At 44.0% G+C, this 22,321-nt stretch overlaps 1 protein-coding gene across 2 annotated transcripts in view; it reads right to left on the bottom strand.

Annotated features, from left to right (window-relative positions):
- Nucleotides 1–22,321, bottom strand: part of LOC106584495 (protein Wnt-7b) — a 48,956-nt gene that overhangs the window by 23,312 nt on the left and 3,323 nt on the right. For both annotated transcript variants that reach the window (XM_014169868.2, XM_014169867.2), the window contains exon 2: nt 17,006–17,232. In XM_014169868.2, coding sequence (XP_014025343.1) covers nt 17,006–17,232 — 227 coding nt within the window. The remainder of the gene's footprint in view (nt 1–17,005; nt 17,233–22,321) is intronic.

The raw sequence follows: 22,321 nt of genomic DNA, 5'->3' as shown, positions 1-22,321 counted from the left end.
TTGTTTATTTCACTTTTGTTTATTATCTATTTCACTTGCTCTGGCAATGTAAACATATGTTTCCCATGCCAATAAAGCCCTTACATTGAAATTGAGAGAGAGAGAGAGAGAGAGAGAGAGAGAGAGAGAGAGAGAGAGAGAGAGAGAGAGAGAGAGAGAGAGAGAGAGAGAGAGAGAGAGAGAGAGAGAGAGAGAGAGAGAGAGAGAGAGAGAGAGAGAGAGAGAGAACCAGTCAAAAGTTCTACTATGTTGTACATTGTAGAATAATAGTGAAGACATCAAAACTATTAAATAACACATATGGTATCATGTAGTAACCAATAAAGTGTTAAACATATTTTTAGATTCTTAAATTTCCACATATGCTGAGCACTTGTTGGCTGCTTTTCCTTCACTCTGCGGTCCAACTCATCCCAAACCATCTCAATTGGGTTGAGAATAGGTGATTGTGGAGGCCAGGTCATCTGATACAGCACTCCATCACTTTCCTTCTTGGTCAAATAACCCTTATACAGCATGGAGGTGTGTTGGGTCATTGTCCTTTTGAAAAACAAATGATAGTCCCACTAAGCGCAAACCAGATGGTATGGTGTTTCGCTGCAGAACACTTTAGTAGCCAAGCTGGTTAAGTGTGCATTGAATTCTAAATAAATCATTGACTGTGTCACCAGCAAAGCACCCCCACACCATCACACCTCCTCCTCCATGCTTCACGGAGGGAACCACACATGCGGAGATCATCCGTTCACCTACTCTGCATCTCACAAAGACACGGCGTTTGGAACCAAAAATGTCTAATTTGGACTCATCAGACCAAAGGACATATTTCCACCGATCTAGTGTCCATTGCTCGTGTTTCTTGGCCCAAACAAGTGTCTTCTTCTTATTGGTGTCCTTTAGTAGTGGTTTCTTTGCAGTAATTCGACCACAAAGGCCTGATTCACGCAGTCTCCTCTAAAGAGTTGATGTTGAGATGTGTCTGTTAATTGAACTCTGTGAAGAATTTATTTGGGCTGCAATTTATGAGGCTGGCAAATCCAAGGAACTTATCCTCTGCAGCAGAGGCAACTCTGGGTCTTCCATTCCTGTGGCGGTCCTCATGAGAACCAGTTTCATCATTCATCATACGCTTGATGGTTTTTCAAAGTTCCTTGAAATTTTTTGCATTGACTGACCTTCATGTCTTAAAGTAATGATGGACTTTCATTTCTCTTTGCTTATTTGAGCTGTTCTTGCCATAATATGGACCTGGTCTTTTACCAAACAGGGCTATCTTCTGTATACCCCACCTACCTTGTCACAACACAACTGACTGGCTCAAACGCATTAAGAAAGAAAGAAATTCCACAAATTAACTTTAACAAGGCACAACTGTTAATTGAAATGCATTACAGGTGACCACCTCATGAAGCTGGTTGAGAGAATGCTAGCAGTATGCAAAGCTGTCATCAAGGCAAAGGGTGGCTACTTCGAAGAATCTCAAATATAAAATATATTTAGATTTGTTTAACACTTTTTGGTTACTACATGATTCCATATGTGTTATTTCATAGTTTTGATGTCTTCACTATTATTCTACAATGTAGAATATAATCAAAATAAAGAAAAACCCTGGAATGAGTAGATGTGTCCAAACTTTTGACTGGTACTATATATGCTCCTGTTCAAAAGACCTTCTATTTGTAAGAAAAGCACATTTTTAACCATTACAATATCATCAAATTGATCAGAAATGCAGTGTAGACATTGTTAATGTTGTAAATGACTATTGTAGCTGGAAACAGATAATTTTTTATGGAATATCTATGTACATAGGCGTACAGAGGCCCATTATCAGCAACCATCACTCCTGTGTTCCAATGGCACGTTGTGTTAGCTAATCCAAGTTTATCATTTTAAAAGACTAATTGATCATTAGAAAACCCTTTTTCAATTATGTTAGTACAGCTGAAAACTGTTGTACTGATTAAAGAAGCAATAAAACTGGCCTTCTTTAAACTAGTTGAGTATCTGGATCATCAACATTTGTGGGTTCGATTACAGGCTCAAAATGGCCAGAAACAAATAACTTCCTTCTGAAACTTGTCAGTCTATTCTTGTTCTGAGAAATGAAGGCTATTCCATGCGATAAATTGTCAAGAAACTGAAGATCTCGTACAACGCTGTGTACTACTCCCTTCACAGAACAGCGCAAACTGGCACTAACTAGAATAGAAAGAGGAGTGGGAGGCTAACTAGTGCAAAACTGAGCAAGAGGACAAGTACATTAGAGTGTCTAGTTTGAGAAACAGACACCTCACAAGCCTTCAACTTGCAGCTTCATTAAATAGTACAGCAAAACACCAGTCTCAACGTCAACAGTGAAGAGGCAACTGGCCAATAAAAAGAAAAGATTAAGATCGGCAAAAGAACACAGACACTGGACAGAGATATGGCATTTTCTTTGCAACTCTGCCTAGAAGGCCAGCATCCCGGAGTCGCCTCTTCACTGTTGACATTGAGACTGGTGTTTTGCGGGTACTATTTAATGAAGCTGCCAGTTGAGGGCTTGTGAGGCGTCTGTTTCTCAAACTAGACACTCTAATTAATGTACTTTCTCGCGTGGAATAGCCTTAATTTCTCAGAACAAGAATAGACTGATGAGTTTCAGAAGAAAGTTCTTTGTTTCTGGTTATTTTAAGCCTGTAATCGAACCCACAAATGCTGATGCTCCAGATATTATAAAGAAGGCCCGTTTTATTGCTTCTTTAATCAGAACAACAGTTTTCAGCTGTGCTAACATAATTTGCAAAAGGGTTTTCTAATGATCAATCAAGCTAACACAACGTTCCATTGGAAGACAGGAGTGATGGTTGCTGATAATGGGCCTCTGTACGCCTATGTAGAAATTCCATTAAAAAACTGCCGTTTCCAGCTGCAATAGTCATTTACAATGTCTACACTGTACTTCTGATCAATTTGATGTTATTTTAATGGACACATTTTTTAGATTTTCTTTCAAAAACAAGGACATTTCTAAGTGATCCCAAACTTTTGAACGGTATTGTATACATGAGGGGGAAAATAAAAATAAAAAATTCCCTCGTCAATGTACACACAATACTCCATAATGACAATATGTTTTTAGAAATGTTTGCAAATTTATTACAAATAAAAAACAGAAATACCTTATTTACATAAGTATTCAGACCCTTTGCTATGAGACTCGAAACTGAGCTCAGGTGCATCCTGTTTCCATTGATCATCCTTGAGATGTTTCTACAACTTGACTGGAGTAAATTCAATTGATTGGGCATGACTTGGAAAGGCACACACCTGTCTATTTAAGGTCCCACAGTTGACAGTGCATGCCAGAGAAAAAACCAAGCAATGAGGTCAAAAAATTTGAAATCTGAAGAGCTCAGAGACAGTATTGTGTTGAGGCACAGATCTGGGGAAGGGTACCAAAAAATGTCTGCTGCATTGAAGGTACCCAAAAACACAGTGGCCTCCATCATTCTTAAATGGAAGAAGTTTGAAACCACCTAGAGCTGGCCGCCCGGCTAAACTGAGCAATCGGGAGAGAAGGGCCTTGGTCAGGGAGGTGACCAAGAACCCGATGGTCACTCTGACAGAGCTCCAGAGTTCCTCAGTGGAGATGGGAGAACTTTCCAGAAGGACAACCAGCTCTGCATCTCTCCACCAATCAGCCCTTTTCTGGCCAGATGGAAGCCACTCCTCTGTAAAAGGCAAATGACAGCCCACTTGGCGCATGCCAAAAGGCACCTAAAGACTCTCAGACCATGAGAAACAAGATTCTCTGGTCTGATGAAACCAATATTGAACTCTTTGGCCTGAATGCCAAGCATCATGTCTGGAGGAAACCTGGCACCATCCCTACGGTGAAGCATGGTGGTGGCAGCATCATGCTGTGTGGATGTTTTTCAGCGACAGGGACTGGGATACTAGTCAGTATCGAAGGAAAGATGAACGGAGCAAAGTACAGAGAGATCCTTGATGAAAACCTGCTCCAGAGCACTCAGGACTTCAGACTGGGGTGAATGTTCACCTTCCAACAGGACAACGACACTAAGCACACAGCCAAGACAATGCAGGAGTGGCTTCGGGACAAGTCTCTGAATGTCCTTGAGTGGCCCAGGCAGACTTGAACACGATCGAACATCTCTGGGGAGAACTGAAAATAGCTGTGCAATGACGCTCCCCATCAAACCTGACAGAGCTTGAGAGGATATGCAGAGAAGAATGGGAGAAATTCCCCAAATACAAGTGTGCCAAGCTTGTAGCGTCAGACCCAAGAAGACTCAAGGCTATAATCTCTGTCAAAGGTGCTTCAACAAAGTACTGAGTAAAGGGTCTGAATATTTACATTAATGTAATATTTCTGTTTGGTAAAATTGTTAAAAATACTGTTTTTCCTTTGTCATCATGGGGTACTGTGTGTAGATTGATGGGGAAAAAAACGATTTATTCAATTTCATAATGAGGCTGTAATGTAGCAAAATGTGTACAAAGTCAAGGGGTCTGAACACTTTCCAAATGCACTGTATATATACATAGAGAGAGAAACAGAGAGAGAGGGAAAGAGAGAAAGAGAGTGGGTGGGTATACAGAGAGAGAAAGAGAGAGGTATACAGAAAGAGAGAGAGAGAAAGAGAGAGCGAGAAAGATGGAGAGAGAGAGAGGAAGAGAGACCAGCCATGGGGATCAGACATCACTGTTTCCCTGACGTAGGTGTTGGGCCCCACCTAGCCAACAAACGCATTAGGGAAAACACTGCCCACTGTCTAAGGGGAAAAAGATCTGACCTTTGCCATGCCTTGGGTACTAACAACCCACTCTCTGTAGGTCGACTCACAGCCAGGCTACTGTACCTGATAAAGCCTAAAGATACTGCCCACACTGTAGTGGAACCCACAGCCAGACAACAGATACACTCTAATGATCCTGATAAAGCCTACAGATGGTGATACACATCCTGCATGATTCCATTAGGAGTCCCTCATCCCACTCTGTTTCCCCTGGCCTCAGCGGTTTGACAGGGAGGAGGCCAGTGGATTAGGCCTACCCACATGATGATGGCTCCAAACATAGGTATTTTATTTGCTGCCACTCTAGCATAGCACAATGTACGCATCACTTGCATAGGGTTATCCACATGATATCAGTTACTTGGCTATGGGTGACTCCATTTTCGGAGAACTTCACGGACATTATTTTGTTTCACATTAAATCAATAGATACTATATCTATCCATAATAACGCTGTAGATAGTATGATAGCATAATTATCAGATTTGATTACAATAATTTACTTGAGAATAACATAGCCAACAGGAAGAGGAGAAACAGTGATGCTAAAAGGAATAGCCTCAGTAGCTGTGTTATACAAAGGTGAATAATGATATTTTGGGAGAGTGTCAAAGCATCAACTTATAGTGCTCTTCCAAAAAATATTTCTTAAAGAATCTCTCCACATTAAACAAGGATTGGTTGGTTAAAGTACTTCGCTGTGGAATGGAATGTGCAATCAGATGCGGCATCAAATCATTATTCTAGCAATAATTGAATTACTTTGTTTCCCTCCCCACTCGTCATGTTGGATGTAGAATTATGGGGAGAGAACAGGGAAATAGATGACCACTGTGACATGGGATAATGAGATTCAAAGACTAATTTATAGCATTTCCTTTTTAGGATTGTTTACAATGTTCTTCAAGATCCATAATTTATTTTTTATATATATATATTTTTTTTTAGTTTATATTTTAAAGAAATATGTTTATTTTCAGATTTCTATATGACTTTTCCATTTCAATGTCTGTATCAAGATATTTCTTTGAAAAAAGTAGCAGTTGTAGAAAACTTTCAGCAGGACATAATTAATATTGAAAAATGCCTTTCTTTAATTTTACCAAATTGGAAGAAAGCATAAAATACATTAATAAATTAAATCAAATGTGTATGATTTTGATTTTGGCAGTGCATTTTAATACATTGTTAGATTTGGGAGGATAATAGCTCATTATTAGGATCAGATTCTACAGTTGAAGTCGGAAGTTTACATACACTTAGGTTGGAGTCATTAAAACTCGTTTTTTAACCACTCCACATTTCTTGTTAACAAACTATAGTTTTGGCAAGTCGGTTAGGACATCTACTTTGTGCATGACACAAAGTAATTTTTCTGACATATGTTTACAGACAGATTATTTCACTCATAATTCACTGTTCCTGAGGGTCAGAAGAAAACCTACACTAAGTTGACTGTGCCTTTAAACAGCTTGGAAAATTCCAGAAAATGGTGCATTGGTTTTAGACGCTTCTGATAGGATAATTGACATCATTTGAGTCAATTGGAGGTGTACCTGTGGATGTATTTCAAGGCCTACCTTCAAACTCAGTGCCTCTTTGCTTGACATCATGGGAAAATCAAAAGAAATCAGCCAAGACCTCAAAAGAAATTGTAGACCTGCACAAGTCTGGCTCATCCTTGGGAGCAATTTCCAAACGATTCATCTGTACAAACAATAGTACGTACGTATAAACACCATGGGACCACACAGCCGTCATACCGCTCAGGAAGGAGACGCGTTCTGTCTCCTAGAGATGAACATAATTTGGTGTGAAAAGTGCAAATCAATCCCAGAACAACAACAAAGGACCTTGTGAAGATGCTGGAGGAAACCGGTACAAAAGTATCTATATCCACAGTAAAACAAGTCCTATATCGACATAACCTAAAGGCCGCTCAGCAAGGAAGAAGCCACTGCTCCAAAACCGCCATAAAAAAGCCAGGCTACGGTTTGCAACTGCACATGGGGACAAAGATTGTACTTTTTGGAGAAATGACATCTGCTCTGATGAAACAAAAATAGAACTGTTCGGCCATAATGACCATAGTTATGTTTGGAGAAAAAAGGGGGAGGCTTGCAAGCCGAAGAACACCATCCCAACCGTGAAGTGTTGGTGTGGCAGCATCATGTTGTGTGGGTGCTTTGCTGCAGGAGGGACTGGTGCACTTCACAAACTAGATGGCATCATGAGGGAGGAAAATGATGTGGATATATTGAAGCAACATCTCAAGACATCAGTCAGGAAGTTTAAGCTTGGTCGCAAATGGGTCTTCCAAATGGACAATGACCCCAAGCATACTTCCAAAGTTGTGGCAAAATGGCTTAAGGACAACAAAGTCAAGGTATTGGAGTGGCCATCATAAAGCCCTGACCTCAATCCTATAGACATTTTGTGGGCAGAACTGAAAAAGTGTGTGCGAGCAAGGAGGCCTACAAACCTGACTCAGTTACACCAGCTCTGTCAGGAGGAATGGGCCAACATTCACCCAAATGATTGTGGGAAGCTTCTGGAAGGCTACCCGAAATGTTTGACCCAAGTTAAACAATTTAAAGGCAATGCTACCAAATACTAATTGAGTGTATGTAAACTTCTGACCCACTGGGAATGTGATGAAATATACAAAGCTGAAATAAATAATTCTCTCTACTATTATTCTGACATTTCACATTTTTTAAATAAAGTGGTAATCCTGACCGAGCTAAGCCAGGGAATTTTTCTAGGATTAAATGTCAGGAATTGTGAAATACTGAGTTTAAATGTATTTGGCTAAGGTGTATGTAAACTTCCGACTTCAACTGTATGTAGATACCATCGGAATTTGCGTTCTTTCACAACAAATGACCATCAAGTGATTCTGAGAAAGGGAAGGAACTCTTACCAATTAATTTATAATTGGAATGGAGTATTAGTTGTCCTTCAATTGTGAGCTTCGGCTATGTTACAGTCCATGAGACAGAGCTATATTTTCTTTGTTTGCACTCAAACCGCAAATGAATAATATACACTATCACTTGCAACTCATCATCAAGCTTTGATTATTTGAATCAGCTGTGTAGTGCTAGGACAAAAAACTAAATGTGCACCCGGTGGGGCCCCAGGATCGACTTTGGGAAACCCTGATTTATTTGAACCCCTATGAGCCTAGCACAGGGCTCTCATACCCTGTTGCTGGAGCTCTACCTTCCTGTAGGTTTTTGCTCCAACCGCAATCTAGCGCACCTCATACTTTATCTGACAAGAGCCATTAATACAAAAACATAAACACAAAATATATCCAATTCAATCACGAGTGCTGAGCAATTAGTGCTTTTGAGGTCGGTTTGCTTTTGGTTCGATTATTAAAAAAGAATCACGGTTTCTACTTTGGCTTCGATATATTATTTTTTACATTAAATGCACTATGCATGATGTTGGTTGAACGCTGTAACAACACAGAGTAAAACAATGAATACAAGTCCCATGATGGTAGTGACTGCCCATTACTGCTTATCACTTATCACTTGCTTATCATTTATTCACATTACTTTACTTTAATAAAATATTCCAGTTGTTGTGTAGCCTATATTACATTTGTTTTATCTGATGGCTTTATTATTTCATTCAAAGTCATCATCTCATCTCCATAGAGTTGCTGTCTATGCTGTCTGACAAATTCAATTTAGTAGTTCTATAAAGTAAATAAGGCATACTTTTATGGATTATGGTCATTGTAGTTAATTACCACATTTTCTGCGCTAAACTATGTACAACCTTGGCCTGTTGGAAACTATAACTCCGTACTGCATCGTATGATCTGATATATCTCTAGAGAAACTGAGCAATGTGCGCATTGAGCTCACAGAAAAAAAAACAGAACGAAATGGAATTCAAATAATGGAACTAACTTGGGTCAATTCATTGTTAAAAATAAAAAAAAATAACCAGAATTTTGATTAATCCCTCAGCACTATAAATCACAGATATTACTTTGGAGTGACCTGTATAAGTCAAACTCTCCTCCAACACAATGCCAAAACATGATTCACCTTCCTCTGTGCAGCCCACTTCTAAACAGAGATAAAAACACACTCTAATCACCGTGACTTATGGAGCGATGTGATCTATTGACAGTGACCTTGTCTGATCCGGGGCGGGGCGGGGGAGCTGGTCTGTTTAGGGGCGTAGTAGTTTCCAACTTCAGCTCCTGATCTAGAATGTTCCACTCAAGTGGCTTTCAATGAACCTGCTGACTTGCTCATCATTTATCTGGCTAGACGTCTGTTTGGCTCGGCCTACCCCAGCAACACAGCACTCCGATCCTCCCCTTCTGAACCCCTCCCCGTCTACACCTCTCAGCCCACCCCGTCTACTGTACACCTCTCAGCCCACCCCGTCTACACCTCTCAGCCCACCCCGTCTACACCTCTCAGCCCACCCTGTCTACACCTCTCAGCCCACCCCGTCTACACCTCTCAGCCCACCCCGTCTACACCTCTCAGCCCACCCCGTCTACACCTCTCAGCCCACCCCTTCTACACCTCTCAGCCCACCCCGTCCACACCTCTCAGCCCACCCCGTCTACTGTACACCTCTCAGCCCACCCCGTCTACACCTCTCAGCCCACCCCGTCTACACCTCTCAGCCCACCCCGTCTACACCTCTCAGCCCACCCCGTCTACACCTCTCAGCCCACCCCGTCTACACCTCTCAGCCCACCCTGTCTACACCTCTCAGCCCACCCTGTCTACTGTACACCTCTCAGCCCACCCCGTCTACTGTACACCTCTCAGCCCACCCCGTCTACACCTCTCAGCCCACCCCTGTCTACTGTACACCTCTCAGCCCACCCCGTCTACACCTCTCAGCCCACCCCGTCTACACCTCTCAGCCCACCCCGTCTACACCTCTCAGCCCACCCTGTCTACACCTCTCAGCCCACCCCGTCTACTGTACACCTCTCAGCCCACCCCGTCTACACCTCTCAGCCCACCCCGTCTACTGTACACCTCTCAGCCCACCCCGTCTACACCTCTCAGCCCACCCTGTCTACTGTACACCTCTCAGCCCACCCCGTCTACACCTCTCAGCCCACCCCGTCTACACCTCTCAGCCCACCCCGTCTACACCTCTCAGCCCACCCCGTCTACACCTCTCAGCCCACCCCGTCTACACCTCTCAGCCCACCCCGTCTACACCTCTCAGCCCACCCCATCTACACCTCTCAGCCCACCCTGTCTACACCTCTCAGCCCACCCCGTCTACACCTCTCAGCCCACCCTGTCTACTGTACACCTCTCAGCCCACCCCGTCTACACCTCTCAGCCCACCCCGTCTACACCTCTCAGCCCACCCCTGTCTACACCTCTCAGCCCACCCTGTCTACTGTACACCTCTCAGCCCACCCCATCTACACCTCTCAGCCCACCCTGTCTACTCACCTCTCAGCCCACCCCGTCTACACCTCTCAGCCCACCCTGTCTACTGTACACCTCTCAGCCCACCCTGTCTACACCTCTCAGCCCACCCTGTCTACTGTACACCTCTCAGCCCACCACGTCTACACCTCTCAGCCCACCCTCTCTACACCTCTCAGCCCACCCCGTCTACACCTCTCAGCCCACCCGTCTACACCTCTCAGCCCACCCCGTCTACACCTCTCAGCCCACCCTGTCTACTGTACACCTCTCAGCCCACCCCGTCTACACCTCTCAGCCCACCCTGTCTACACCTCTCTGCCCACCCCGTCTACACCTCTCAGCCCACCCCGTCTACACCTCTCCGCCCACCCTGTCTACACCTCTCAGCCCACCCTGTCTACACCTCTCAGCCCACCCTGTCTACACCTCTCAGCCCACCCCGTCTAAACCTCTCCACCCACCCTGTCTACACCTCTCAGCCCACCCCGTCTACACCTCTCAGCCCACCCTGTCTACACCTCTCAGCCCACCCCCCGGGCTGTGTGGGAGTGAGACAGAGCTTCCTTGGGGAGATGATACTGTTTGCTATGGGTCCAGGGGAGGGGAAATAGAGATGGAACCACCCCCCACCAGCTCCCACATTCCACCCCTGTTTGTTTTCGCCTCTTCCTAAAGCACTCGTTTGCTTGGTAACCAGGCAGTTGGAGCTGGTCGGCATTTCTCTTGCAGTCCGTTCGCCTCCTACCTGGTTGTGCCTTGGAGTGCCTCTCTCCAGAGCTGTACTCATGGAGTCAGGCTCAGCTCTATAACTCAACTCACTGCATGCCTGCCTGCCTGCCTGCCTGCCTGCCTGCCTGCCTGCCTGCCTGCCTGTCTGTCTGTCTGTCTGTCTGTCTGTCTGTCTGTCTGTCTGTCTGTCTGTCTGTCTGTCTGTCTGTCTGTCTGTCTGTCTGTCTGTCTGTCTGTCTGTCTGCCTGCCTGCCTGCCTGCCTGCCTGCCTGCCTGCCTGCCTGCCTGCCTGCCTGCCTGCCTGCCTGCCTGCCTGCCTGCCTGCCTGCCTGCCTGCTTCTTCTGCTAATAAAACAAAGTGCAATGCAATGTCAGGCTCAGCGCTATAACTCAACTCACAGCCTGCGAGAACTGCCTGTTAGTCTGACAGCTTCTCCTCTCTGATAATTGAGCAGATAGTTTTGTTTAAAAGCAACCTGGTCAAAAAACTAAGGGATAGACTACTACTGCATTGCTTTGTCATTGAATCAAAGTCTCTAATAGATTCTATAAAGTGGATTCCCCAGCCCAACCCAGGCGTTTAGTGTTGGTATGAAATAATAGCAGCATTCCTTCATTCTGCACTGAGGTTCACCAACCCCTTTGCTGCATCCATTCTCCATTATTGTGCAATGAGCCAGGGGGTAGAGTGATTGAGCCAGGGGCCAGACTGATTGAGCCAGGGGACAGAGTGATTGAGCCAGGGGACAGAGTGATTGAGCCAGGGGACAGAGTGATTGAGCCAGGGGACAGAGTGATTGAGCCAGGGGACAGAGTGATTGAGCCAGGGGTCAGAGTGATTGAGCCAGGGGTCAGTGTGATTGAGCCAGGGGTCAGAGTGATTGAGCCAGGGGTCAGAGTGATTGAGCCAGTGGTCAGTGTGATTGAGTCAGGGGTCAGAGTGATTGAGCCAGGGGTCAGAGTGATTGAGCCAGGGGTCAGAGTGATTGAGCCAGTGGTCAGTGTGATTGAGCCAGGGGGAGGACTGACTGAGCCAGGGGACAGAGTGATTGAGCCATTGGTCAGAGTGATTGAGCCAGGAGACAGAGTGATTGAGCCAGGGGGCAGAGTGATTGAGCCAGGGGTCAGAGTGATTGAGCCAGGGGACAGAGTGATTGAGCCAGGGGACAGTGTGATTGAGCCAGGGGACAGAGTGATTGAGCCAGGGGACAGAGTGATTGAGCCAGGGGACAGAGTGATTGAGCCAGGGGTCAGAGTGATTGAGCCAGGGGGCGGACTGACTGAGCCAGGGGACAGAGTGATTGAGCCAGGGGACAGAGTGATTGAGCCAGGGGACAGAGTGATTGAGCCAGGGGACAGAGTGATTGAGCCAGGGGGAGGACTGACTGAGCCAGGGGTCAGAGTGATTGAGCCATGGGACAGAGTGATTGAGCCAGGGGACAGAGTGATTGAGCCAGGGAGACAGAGTGATTGAGCCAGGGGACAGAGTGATTGAGCCAGGGGACCGAGTGATTGAGCCAGGGGACAGAGTGATTGAGCCAGGGGGCAGAGTGATTGAGCCAGGGGACAGAGTGATTGAGCCAGGGGACAGAGTGATTGAGGCAGGGGGCAGAGTGATTGAGCCAGGGGACAGAGTGATTGAGCCAGGGGACAGAGTGATTGAGCCAGGGGGCAGAGTGATTGAGCCAGGGGGCAGAGTGATTGAGCCAGGGGGCAGAGTGATTGAGCCAGGGGGAGGACTAACTGAGCCAGGAGACAGAGTGATTGAGCCAGGGGACAGAGTGATTGAGCCAGGGGGCAGAGTGATTGAGCCAGGGGGAGGACTGACTGAGCCAGGGGCTGGAGTGATTTAACTTTTGCAATATTTCATTATTGAGCACAACAAGAACCTCTTTGATATGAAAAGCATGAATCCCTATGGTGACAAACTGGTTGGAATGTTAAATAGAAAGTAACCAGGGCAGGGCAGTTAGACGACGGAGCCTACATCTGCTTTTGATGCTGAGTGTAGCCGTTGAAAGGTGTCTGTTTTCATACTATAATCGCTAACATCAAGCGCTCTGCTCTTCTGTTCAGGCTGAGGCTGTTCAAGCTGAAGGTGCTCAGGCTCAGGGGCTTAGGACTTCCCTGGTGCTCCCTACAATCTATTATTTCACATCAAATAATGGCAGGGTTCTTTTTACATGAACTACTACCAATTGAAGATGCCATTAATAATCTTAACTGACCAGTAATCTTAACTACTTTGGCAACAGGCCAAAGTAGCCAGTAGTGTTAAAACTGACAAGGTGTTGACTTCCCACAGGTTGTGATAACCTACTGATGGAAACAACCCACCATACATCCCTACTATTCTTACTGTATCAAAAACTTGCTGCTGAGTATCACTCTCTTGCCATTTATCCTGGCTTTTTCCATGTCTCTGTCCAACCCTCCTGCGTCAATCTGCTTTGACTATCCATAGCCACTCCCTGCCTTGATGATGGAGCTGACTTCAATTGCGTTACTAACTGTTAATAGAGGGAAATATATAGTTCAATAACACCCACTTCTGTTAGCACAGGATAATTCACTCCATATTTTATCGGCTCAACTTACAGAGTGGTGCCAATGTCATTGTGCTGTGGCATACTACAACGTGAGTGAGTGAGATTGCTAAATCTTCTGTGTCCATAGGAGGAAACACAAACATATTTTAATACCCAGGTTTCAGTGTTTATGGTCTTGTTCTCCAACGTGTCATTTAGAACATAACAGGAGAGCCAACGACTCTTCGCACAATAGAGGAACTGTTGAAGGACATGGCCGTAATGAGCATGTTTCCATCCATCCTTTAAAGTCCCATGGAACAGAACTGCCAGTGTCGAGGAGCGCTGTGTTAGCCAACAGCACCCTTTTTCTCGAAAGGATCTATATTTACAGTATAACAGAAATAAATATCAAATTACTGGCCTTTTCTGAAACAGAATCTTTCCTTGAATCAAGATATTTGGGGTTCTGTAATTCTCAATAACCCAGCTATTAATGTGTCCTTTCCTGGAAGGCGAATGTAATACCACGGAACCCGGCCAAACTGACCGACTCCATCCAAGTGCAAGCAGCACAGAGAGAAAGCATTAGGCTTGTGGTTCCCTGATCTTTCACTCTTCAGAAAACGACGGCATCTCCCCCGATCCAAAATGAAGACTGGATCATTGAGAAGAGGAAAGGTTTAGTGTTCATAATTTGGGGATTTGAATGAAAAACTTCAGCAGGAGCAGAACAGGGACCTTTTCCTAGGAGTTGATTATGTGGGAGGAGAAGGAAAAGGATTGGAATGTTTGTCTACTAAGGAGGTGTATTCCATGACTTCATATCCCACACTGAACAACACTACTGTCATAAATACAACACAATTAGAGAGCACGGCTACTCTCAATGTTCACTAATTGTAAATATCAAATTAGTATCATAAACAAGCGGCATTGAAAAACCCAATGGCAGGTTGACAATAAGGTGTTTACGGAAACCACTAAATAGGGCCACTTTTAGAAGTGGAAGTTGACATGCAGCAGTGCTGGTTGATGTGGTGTCCCATGATGACCTAGTAAGAGAAATGAAAACCCTGAGCTGAATACTGACTGAATGGCCATCCAATGACCTTTCTACCTACAGTACTGGAGCAGGTGACCTCACAGGTAATTCAACCATGGAGGACCTGGTAGCAGCCAATCACGAACCAGTGTGAGTCATACTGTACAGTACCAGTACCCATCGTCTGGCTCTAGTTCTGAGAGACTGTAGTGAAACATCCCTGGTTTCACTGCCACAGATTATCATAGAGGACAGTATGGCAGTACTGTAGAGAACAAGGAATCTCTCTCTCTCTCTCTCTCTCTCTCTCTCTCTCTCTCTCTGTCTCCCTCTCAGGGTATAGGATAGAGGGAAACATCCCTCTAAAGTTAAAGTACATGCCTGACTGAGTTAAGGCTTTGTGCCATAGATGTGGCCGGGTTCATGAGTCAAATAATTAGAAGAAGTCATACAAATTGTCTAAAACCATAAGCAGCAGAGTGAAGAAAATAAGATCCAGTAACAGAGACATGCAGTAGCCTGATCATGTTCTCAGTGATAAGCAAGTCATACCCCGCGGTGCTGTTCTCTTCAAGTCTCTCTGAAGCTTGGCAAAAAAGAAAAGATGAAAAAGAAGTGCAAAAGAGATGCTGAAAACAGAAGAAAATGAGACGAGACCCTTTACTAAAGCGCCAGAATTACAACAAAGAAAAATGCTTTTAGAGGGGTTGGAGCTAAGTCAGCCGCTCTTAAATAGCAGTGATTGTTAACAGAGCTATTGGATTAAATGCATAGTCAAACCGCACTTTAACAGCAACAAAACATTTCTAAATGAAAGGAAATGTATAAAAGTCCTTGTAAAAAAAGCCATGCAGAAGAGCTCTGCAGAATGCCGTTTCCAACGAAAACACCGTAAATGTAAATGTAAATGTTTGTCTGTTTGTAGCTTGTTCTGACTGTATGTACACACACACACACACACACACACACACACGCACACGCACACGCACACGCACACACAAACCAAGCAATGGACACAACCAGTTTCCTAAGATGAACAACAGATGTGGCCATCTACAGTATTTTGGTTCAGCAACGTTCTCTACAATAATACCATTGGTTGTCTCCTCATTTGCTATATCATTTTTCCACCATACTTTTTCCCCATTAGACTTTAGTGCTTCTGGTAACCTCTCCATAACTTTGGTACAGCCAGCAATGTACGGCATACTTTTAACCAGAAGTTCAATGCAAATCTTACATCAACAGAAACCAAGCCATGCTGCAGAAAAGTAACAGTGTGAATTGAGATGAGGACACACCGGACTGGAATATGTTGGAATGGTAACCTAATGAAGACGTGTTGAGTTTGAGTTGAGTGCACTAAGCAACCATTGACAATATGTATGGTTATACAATAGAGTTGTACTCGGTTAAAGTTTGACTCTGATGTGTACAGCTTGGGTTTGGCTTGTGAAGAGCCATTTTTCACAAGGCTACGGGGTCGGGCGCTTGGTAGTGTATTGAGTTCTGCTCTAAGGCTACCATTCAAAATGTAACATGTTTTCCATCACAGCTTCAATGACCGATGACTACCATTGCAATCAGGGTGGGAAATGTACTCTTTGGTCCACCAGTCACTGGTGGATGCCCTAATTTTACCAGCCACACAATTTGTTTACCAGATAAATAACAGAAAACACTGTACCCCATCCCGCTTTCACCACTGTAGCATTGAGATTCTCTTTTTCAGAGATGACACACACACACACACACACGTTGTTGTTGCTTTTTTACGTGTTGTCTTTGGGGACATTTTGTTTTACTACTCCCAAATGCTCTGTGTGACCACCCTCCAATGTGGCTGGTAAGAATAGACATTCTACCAGCCAATTCCAAAATCTACAAACATTTGGCTGGTGGCTGGTGTTAATTTCCCACCCTGATTGCAATCCAGTCCTCCCTGCAAATAAGATTTGAAGTAACTCTTAAAATGTCAGCCTCATGCCTCCCCACAAATGTAGCAAACTTATTTTAGTTTTATTATAATTGGTATTGTTTTTATTTCAATTGGTTCCCCCCCAATGGTCATGCTGCTCCCCCTATTGTCATTCTCCCCCCACCCCCTCAACAGTCTTTCTCTGCCTCCACTCCAATGGACATGTATTTATTCATCACTGTTACAGTTATGATTTCTGTTTCTATTGTTGTTGTTTTTTATTACCATTTTCATTATTTTATTCCACTTAGTCCTGCATGTTGGAGCTCAGAGCCTAAGATGTTCTCTGTACCCTGCAATCACACCTACAACCCTGTACATGTGACAACGAAACACTCTGAATCTAAATCTGACATACATGTCTTTCTGAGTTGAAGACATTACAGCGTCAGACCATAGTGCAGCAGACAAGGATCTCCCCCTCCAAAGCCAAATCCCCCCCAGCCTTGAGACAGGCCCAAGGTGCCCAGACTGACCTACTCGCAGCTCCTGTCCGAAGACAGTCCTCTCCCCCAGGGCGGAACAGTTCCACCGGCCGTAGCGAAACTGGTACTGACACTCGTTGATGCCCAGCTGGGCGCCCTCCCCCACCACGATGATGGCATCCGGGCGGCTCTGGCAGATGGCCCTCTGACGAGGGGCCAGCCCAGGGATCTTGTTGCAGATGATGTTGGCACCCAATGCCACCACGGAAGACAGGGCCCTATGGAGCGGGAGGTAAAGACACATGCACATACATACATACGCACGCACACACACACACACACACACACACACACACACACACACACACACACACACACACACACACACATAGTCAGTCAGTGCTACTGCAGGATAGATTACATAGACTTTAGGCCTCTCCAGACCAGGAATAAATTAAATCAAAGCCTTGATGAGCATTCCTTAATTACTCAGTGCTGTTTTGCAAAAATATTACAATTGAATAGATTTGAGGTGAGATAGCAAAGAGAGCATCTGAAACCAATATCTGACGCTGCAGAGGATTGTAAAACAGATCCAAGGCAGAAAATGACATTGTGTTTATTTGCTTACTGACAATGCCTCTCCGCATTGGTTTGGCTCGTGATCGTAGAGAAATGAGTTGGGAGTTTTGCGTTAATTGTTAGGTAACATGGCTAGAATTGGTTCCAGGCATGAGGGAGCTGGGCAAGCCTTGCACCGGCACAACCGTGCCTTCAATTTGTAACTGGGCTTCTCAACCAAGAAGTCACACAGAACTATGTTATCCCGACGAATTTGAGATTGATCTGTTTAAAGCACGCATGCAGTGTACTGCACCGCCTATAAATATCTTTCCTGTGCGAGATTTCTTTCCTTTATCCACATTTTGAGAGCTATGCTACAGGATGCCTGGCTAATAGCAAGGTTTCCGACACCAGCCTCTCTGCAAGCCCAATGAGGTGCAAGTCCTCGAGGGTTAACCCTAGATCAAGCAGCCATTTAACCCGTGACATGACACCTTGGAGCTTCTGCTCCTCAGAGGCTGTTCTGTAGCACCTCTGATCACCGCCTTGGGACTTAATATCATCCCTGTTCCTGACACATGTTGGGTTTGGAACAGTCATGTACCAGAAAACAGACGGCTAAACAAATGGGGTTATTTCTCCATCAGAGTGTTTATAGCCATCCAAACCCTGCAGATACATGCCTTTCAAACATGTCAGTAGGAGCCGTAAAAGAGCATGAAGACGAATGCCAGCTTTGATGTCTGACGTAGGCCTTCAAGGGCTTTACCACAAGCAGGGCAGGCTGATGCAGGCAAGTTGTGTGTCAGCAAAAAACGACAGTAAGGGTAGAGAGAGAGAGAGAGAGAGAGAGAGAGAGAGAGAGAGAGAGAGAGAGAGAGAGAGAGAGAGAGAGAGAGAGAGAGAGAGAGAGAGAGAGAGAGAGAGAGAGAGAGAGAGAGAGAGAGAGAGAGAGAGAGAGAGAGAGAGAGAGAGAGAGAGAGAGAGAGAGAGAGAGAGAGAGAGAGAGAGAGAGAGGAGAGAGAGAGAGAGGGGAGAGAGGAAGAGAGAGAGAGAGAGAGAGAGAGAGGGGGAGAAGAGAGAAAGGGGGAGAGAGGAGAGAGGGGGAGAAGAGAGAAAGGGGGAGAGAGGAGAGAGGGGGAGAAGAGCGAAAGGGGGAGAAGAGAGAAAGGGGGGGGAGAAGAGAGGGGGAGAAGAGAGAGGAGAGGGGGAGAAGAGAGAAAGGGGGAGAAGAGAGAAAGGGGGAGAGAGGAGAGAGGGGGAGAAGGGAGTGTGATAAAGAAAAGAGGGAGAGAAGAGAGAGCGGGGTCGACTGCATTTTGTGGATTCCCCTTCAAAACGATTATGGAACAAAACCATACTGCCCCTCTGACTCAAACAACCCAAAGAGTGAATGCATATTGATTGTAAATTGGTTATGGCCAACCATGTTCATATTGATTGTTTGGCTCTCTCCAGATAGAAAATAAACCTTGAATGTAAAACCACATGACATGTTGAAATTAAACCATAACGGCAACCAGTCATCTCTGGCAACAAGAAATACTTTTGTCTAATTCAGGCTCTTTGGTACTTCATCTGCACTAGAGGAGGATGTACTATGGATGTGTTGTGGGTGAGCTTCAGTTGCAAAAGTTGTTTAAAATTCTTAAAGATTCAAACATTTAAGCCCAATGAACTCAAATGAACTGCAAAAGGATTTCATTCGTTCAAAAGAGATGATTCAGACATCCCTGCTTTCTTCAAAACTGCTGTGCGTCCTAAGCAACATATACCTCTCTGTTTTTCATATCCAAAACCATATGATAAATGAAGCTCACCCATGCTTTGATCTTTGCAAAGATAACATAACCACCATGCAGGCATTAAGAAATCAGGTGCATAATCAAAGTCTGGCAAATGCCATTAGAAATCTCAGCTTCATATCCATCCAAAACTGAAATTGAGATATAAAGCAAATCATTTGTGAAGCACAGAGCACTAAAATAACTCTGCATACCTCTCAAACCTGCTGTTCCTCGATGTCTACTAAACAAAACCATCCAAATGCTCCACCAACCTTCTCTACTGTAAAACAACCCCCATGGAGTTAGTGGTTTAAATGTATTTTGGAATCATATACTGCATTATGCTAATGTTTATGAGGTCAGGTGCACTGTGACTGAAGCTCTAGCAAGGTAAACAGATGCTCTGGATTACACCACGTGACACAGTCAGGAGAACAAAAGAGTTTGGCAGACATAGATCCCAAATATCCTATAACAACAGTAATAACAGTAATACCTGTGTGTCGCTTCTCGGTCAGCAATGAGTCACTGTGCACCTCACTGACTATTACAGTGATTATGAGGAGCTTAATGATGTTGCTATTGTTCTCTTGGGTAATAGTATCCTTGCCATTTCCAGCTGCCAATTCCCAGTATCACTGTCTAACATGGGCTTGCAAAAGCAGCAGACAATGCAAAACAGAGCGTTCCTCAGTTAAGCTGTTAAATCCCTGCATCATCAAAGTGCACAAATGCGATTCTGTTTGCTTAGTGACAACTCTGTGTGCACAGTAGCAGTTTGCGACAGAGAGCACTGCAATAGACACAGCTAGGAGCACCATTGCCTGCTCAAATTAGATATTGTGAATATGTGTTAACCAAAAAATGTGTTAACCAAATATGTGTTATCCGGTCTTCATATTGTTAGTGTAAGTACTTTTGGTAAATGTTTTGAAGGAAAAAAAAAGATCTACAATATATACTAAACAGAAATACTGTATAAAGGTAACATGTAAAGTGTTGGTCCCATGTTTAATGAGCTGAAATAAAAGATCTCAGAAATTTTCCAAAAGCACAAAAGCTTATAAGTCTCAAATGTTGTGTACAAATGTGTTTAAATCCCTGTTAGTGAGCATTTCTCCTTTGCCAAGGTAGTCCATCCACCTGACAGGTGTGGCATATCAAGAAGATGATTAAACAGCATGATCATTACACAGATGCACCTTGTGCTGCATGGGGACAATAAAAGGCCACTCTAAAATTGGCATGCTGACTGCAGGAATGTCCACCAGAGCTGTTGCCAGAGAATTTAAAGTAAATTTCTCTACCATAAGCCTCCAACGTCATTTAAGATCATTATTTCAGCATGTCCAAACGTTCTCACAAGCACAGACCACGTGTAACCACACCATCCCTGGACCTGTACATCCTGCTTCTTCACCTGCGGGATTGTCTGAGACCAGTGACCCGGACAGCTGAAGAAACTGAGGAGTATTTATGTCTGTAATAAAGGCCTTTTGTGGCAAAAAACTATTTCTGATTGGCTGGGCCTGGCTCCCTAGTGGGTGGGCCTATGCCCTGTCATGTGAAATCCATAGATAAGGGCCTAATGAATTTATTTACATTGACTGATTTCTTTATATGAACTGTAACTCAGTAAAATTGTTGAAATTATTGCATGTTGCGTTCATATTTTTGTTCATTATAGAAACAATTCTGCTACCAGAAATGTACAGTAGGCTATGTAGGGATGTTAACAATAGCAAATCCAAGGATTCCCACAGTGTATTATTGTGCAGGCAAAATAACCTTCCCACAAACCTTCCATTATAAAGTGTTGGGTTGGATGGGGCTACACACACACCTATTCCATCAGAGAGAATGCCTTTGATATGACACAGCATTAAGCTCACAGGTATGTCTCACTGAGAAATAAGATGTCAGACACAAAGTGCTCCAGTGGCAAATTGCTGGAATATCAATTGTGAAACGAAATAAACCTGTAAGATTTGTTTGGTGGAAATTAAGGATATGAATTAATAATATTTACCTTAATTAAAAAACTAAAGTTCTCTAATGAAAAGCTTTTAAAACGTGTGTTATATATGTAGGCCTATTTGAAGGCAAGATAAATGAGAAGAACAGCAATGGAGCTCGTTTTCATGTCTTATTCCACGTTGATGTTATTAGGGTTTAATATGGAACAAAACGTTTTTCTAAAGTTCCCCGTTTTAAAAACCGTATACTGATCCGATTTGGTGACGTGGTGCAATAAAGGCAACTTTAAATGTGTGATTGACCTTAAGTGAATATGATTTAATTAAATGATAGCGTACTCTGACTAATCCCTCTGTGTGTGGATGAGTCATTTGCCACCCATACAGTTCACCAAATGTCAGTGTGAGTTGAACCATATAAACATGAGTTGCACATGTAATGAGAGAGAAAGGAGCACCTTGGAGGATGGGATCACAATCCTCTCTTTTCTTTTTCCACTTTAAAAACATCCTCATCCTTAAAACCTATTTCATTTGCTGTACTGTACTGTAATTAAGCATGTTTAAATGATAAATTCAAACGATGGTATGTAGTTTATAATGTGCAAATCCATACTAAACATAGGCATAGCCACTTTTAACTGCAACCATAAACCACATATATTTTAACATCAAATTTGGGGTCTCCAGCAACATCAAATTTGGGGGCTCCAGGATGGATTCCAAGTATGGTTCGGTAATTATTTTTAAACCGAAAATAAAACGTTATCTTGCGAGAGCAACTGATTCAATGAGGCAAGTATTATGACTAGTGTCAATCACGTGCATACATGTCAGAGACCGATGTTTTACAGCCACTTTTCCAGATGTGGCTTTAAATTATACCTTGGTAGATCTGCATAAAACCATGGGTGATGTAATGCATAAATCCGAATCCATATCCACAACTGTGACAGGTAATAATCCAATGCATGCGTAAAAGCTATTCATACCTTCGGGGTTTGCTAACATAGGGGGAAAAATGAAATAATGTTCTCTCT

The sequence above is a fragment of the Salmo salar genome, chromosome ssa23 (assembly GCF_905237065.1).
Source record: "Salmo salar chromosome ssa23, Ssal_v3.1, whole genome shotgun sequence".
In the NCBI taxonomy this organism is placed as follows: domain Eukaryota; kingdom Metazoa; phylum Chordata; class Actinopteri; order Salmoniformes; family Salmonidae; genus Salmo; species Salmo salar.
Note: the sequence above shows the minus strand (reverse complement) of the source record. Positions and strands in the feature narration are given on the sequence as shown.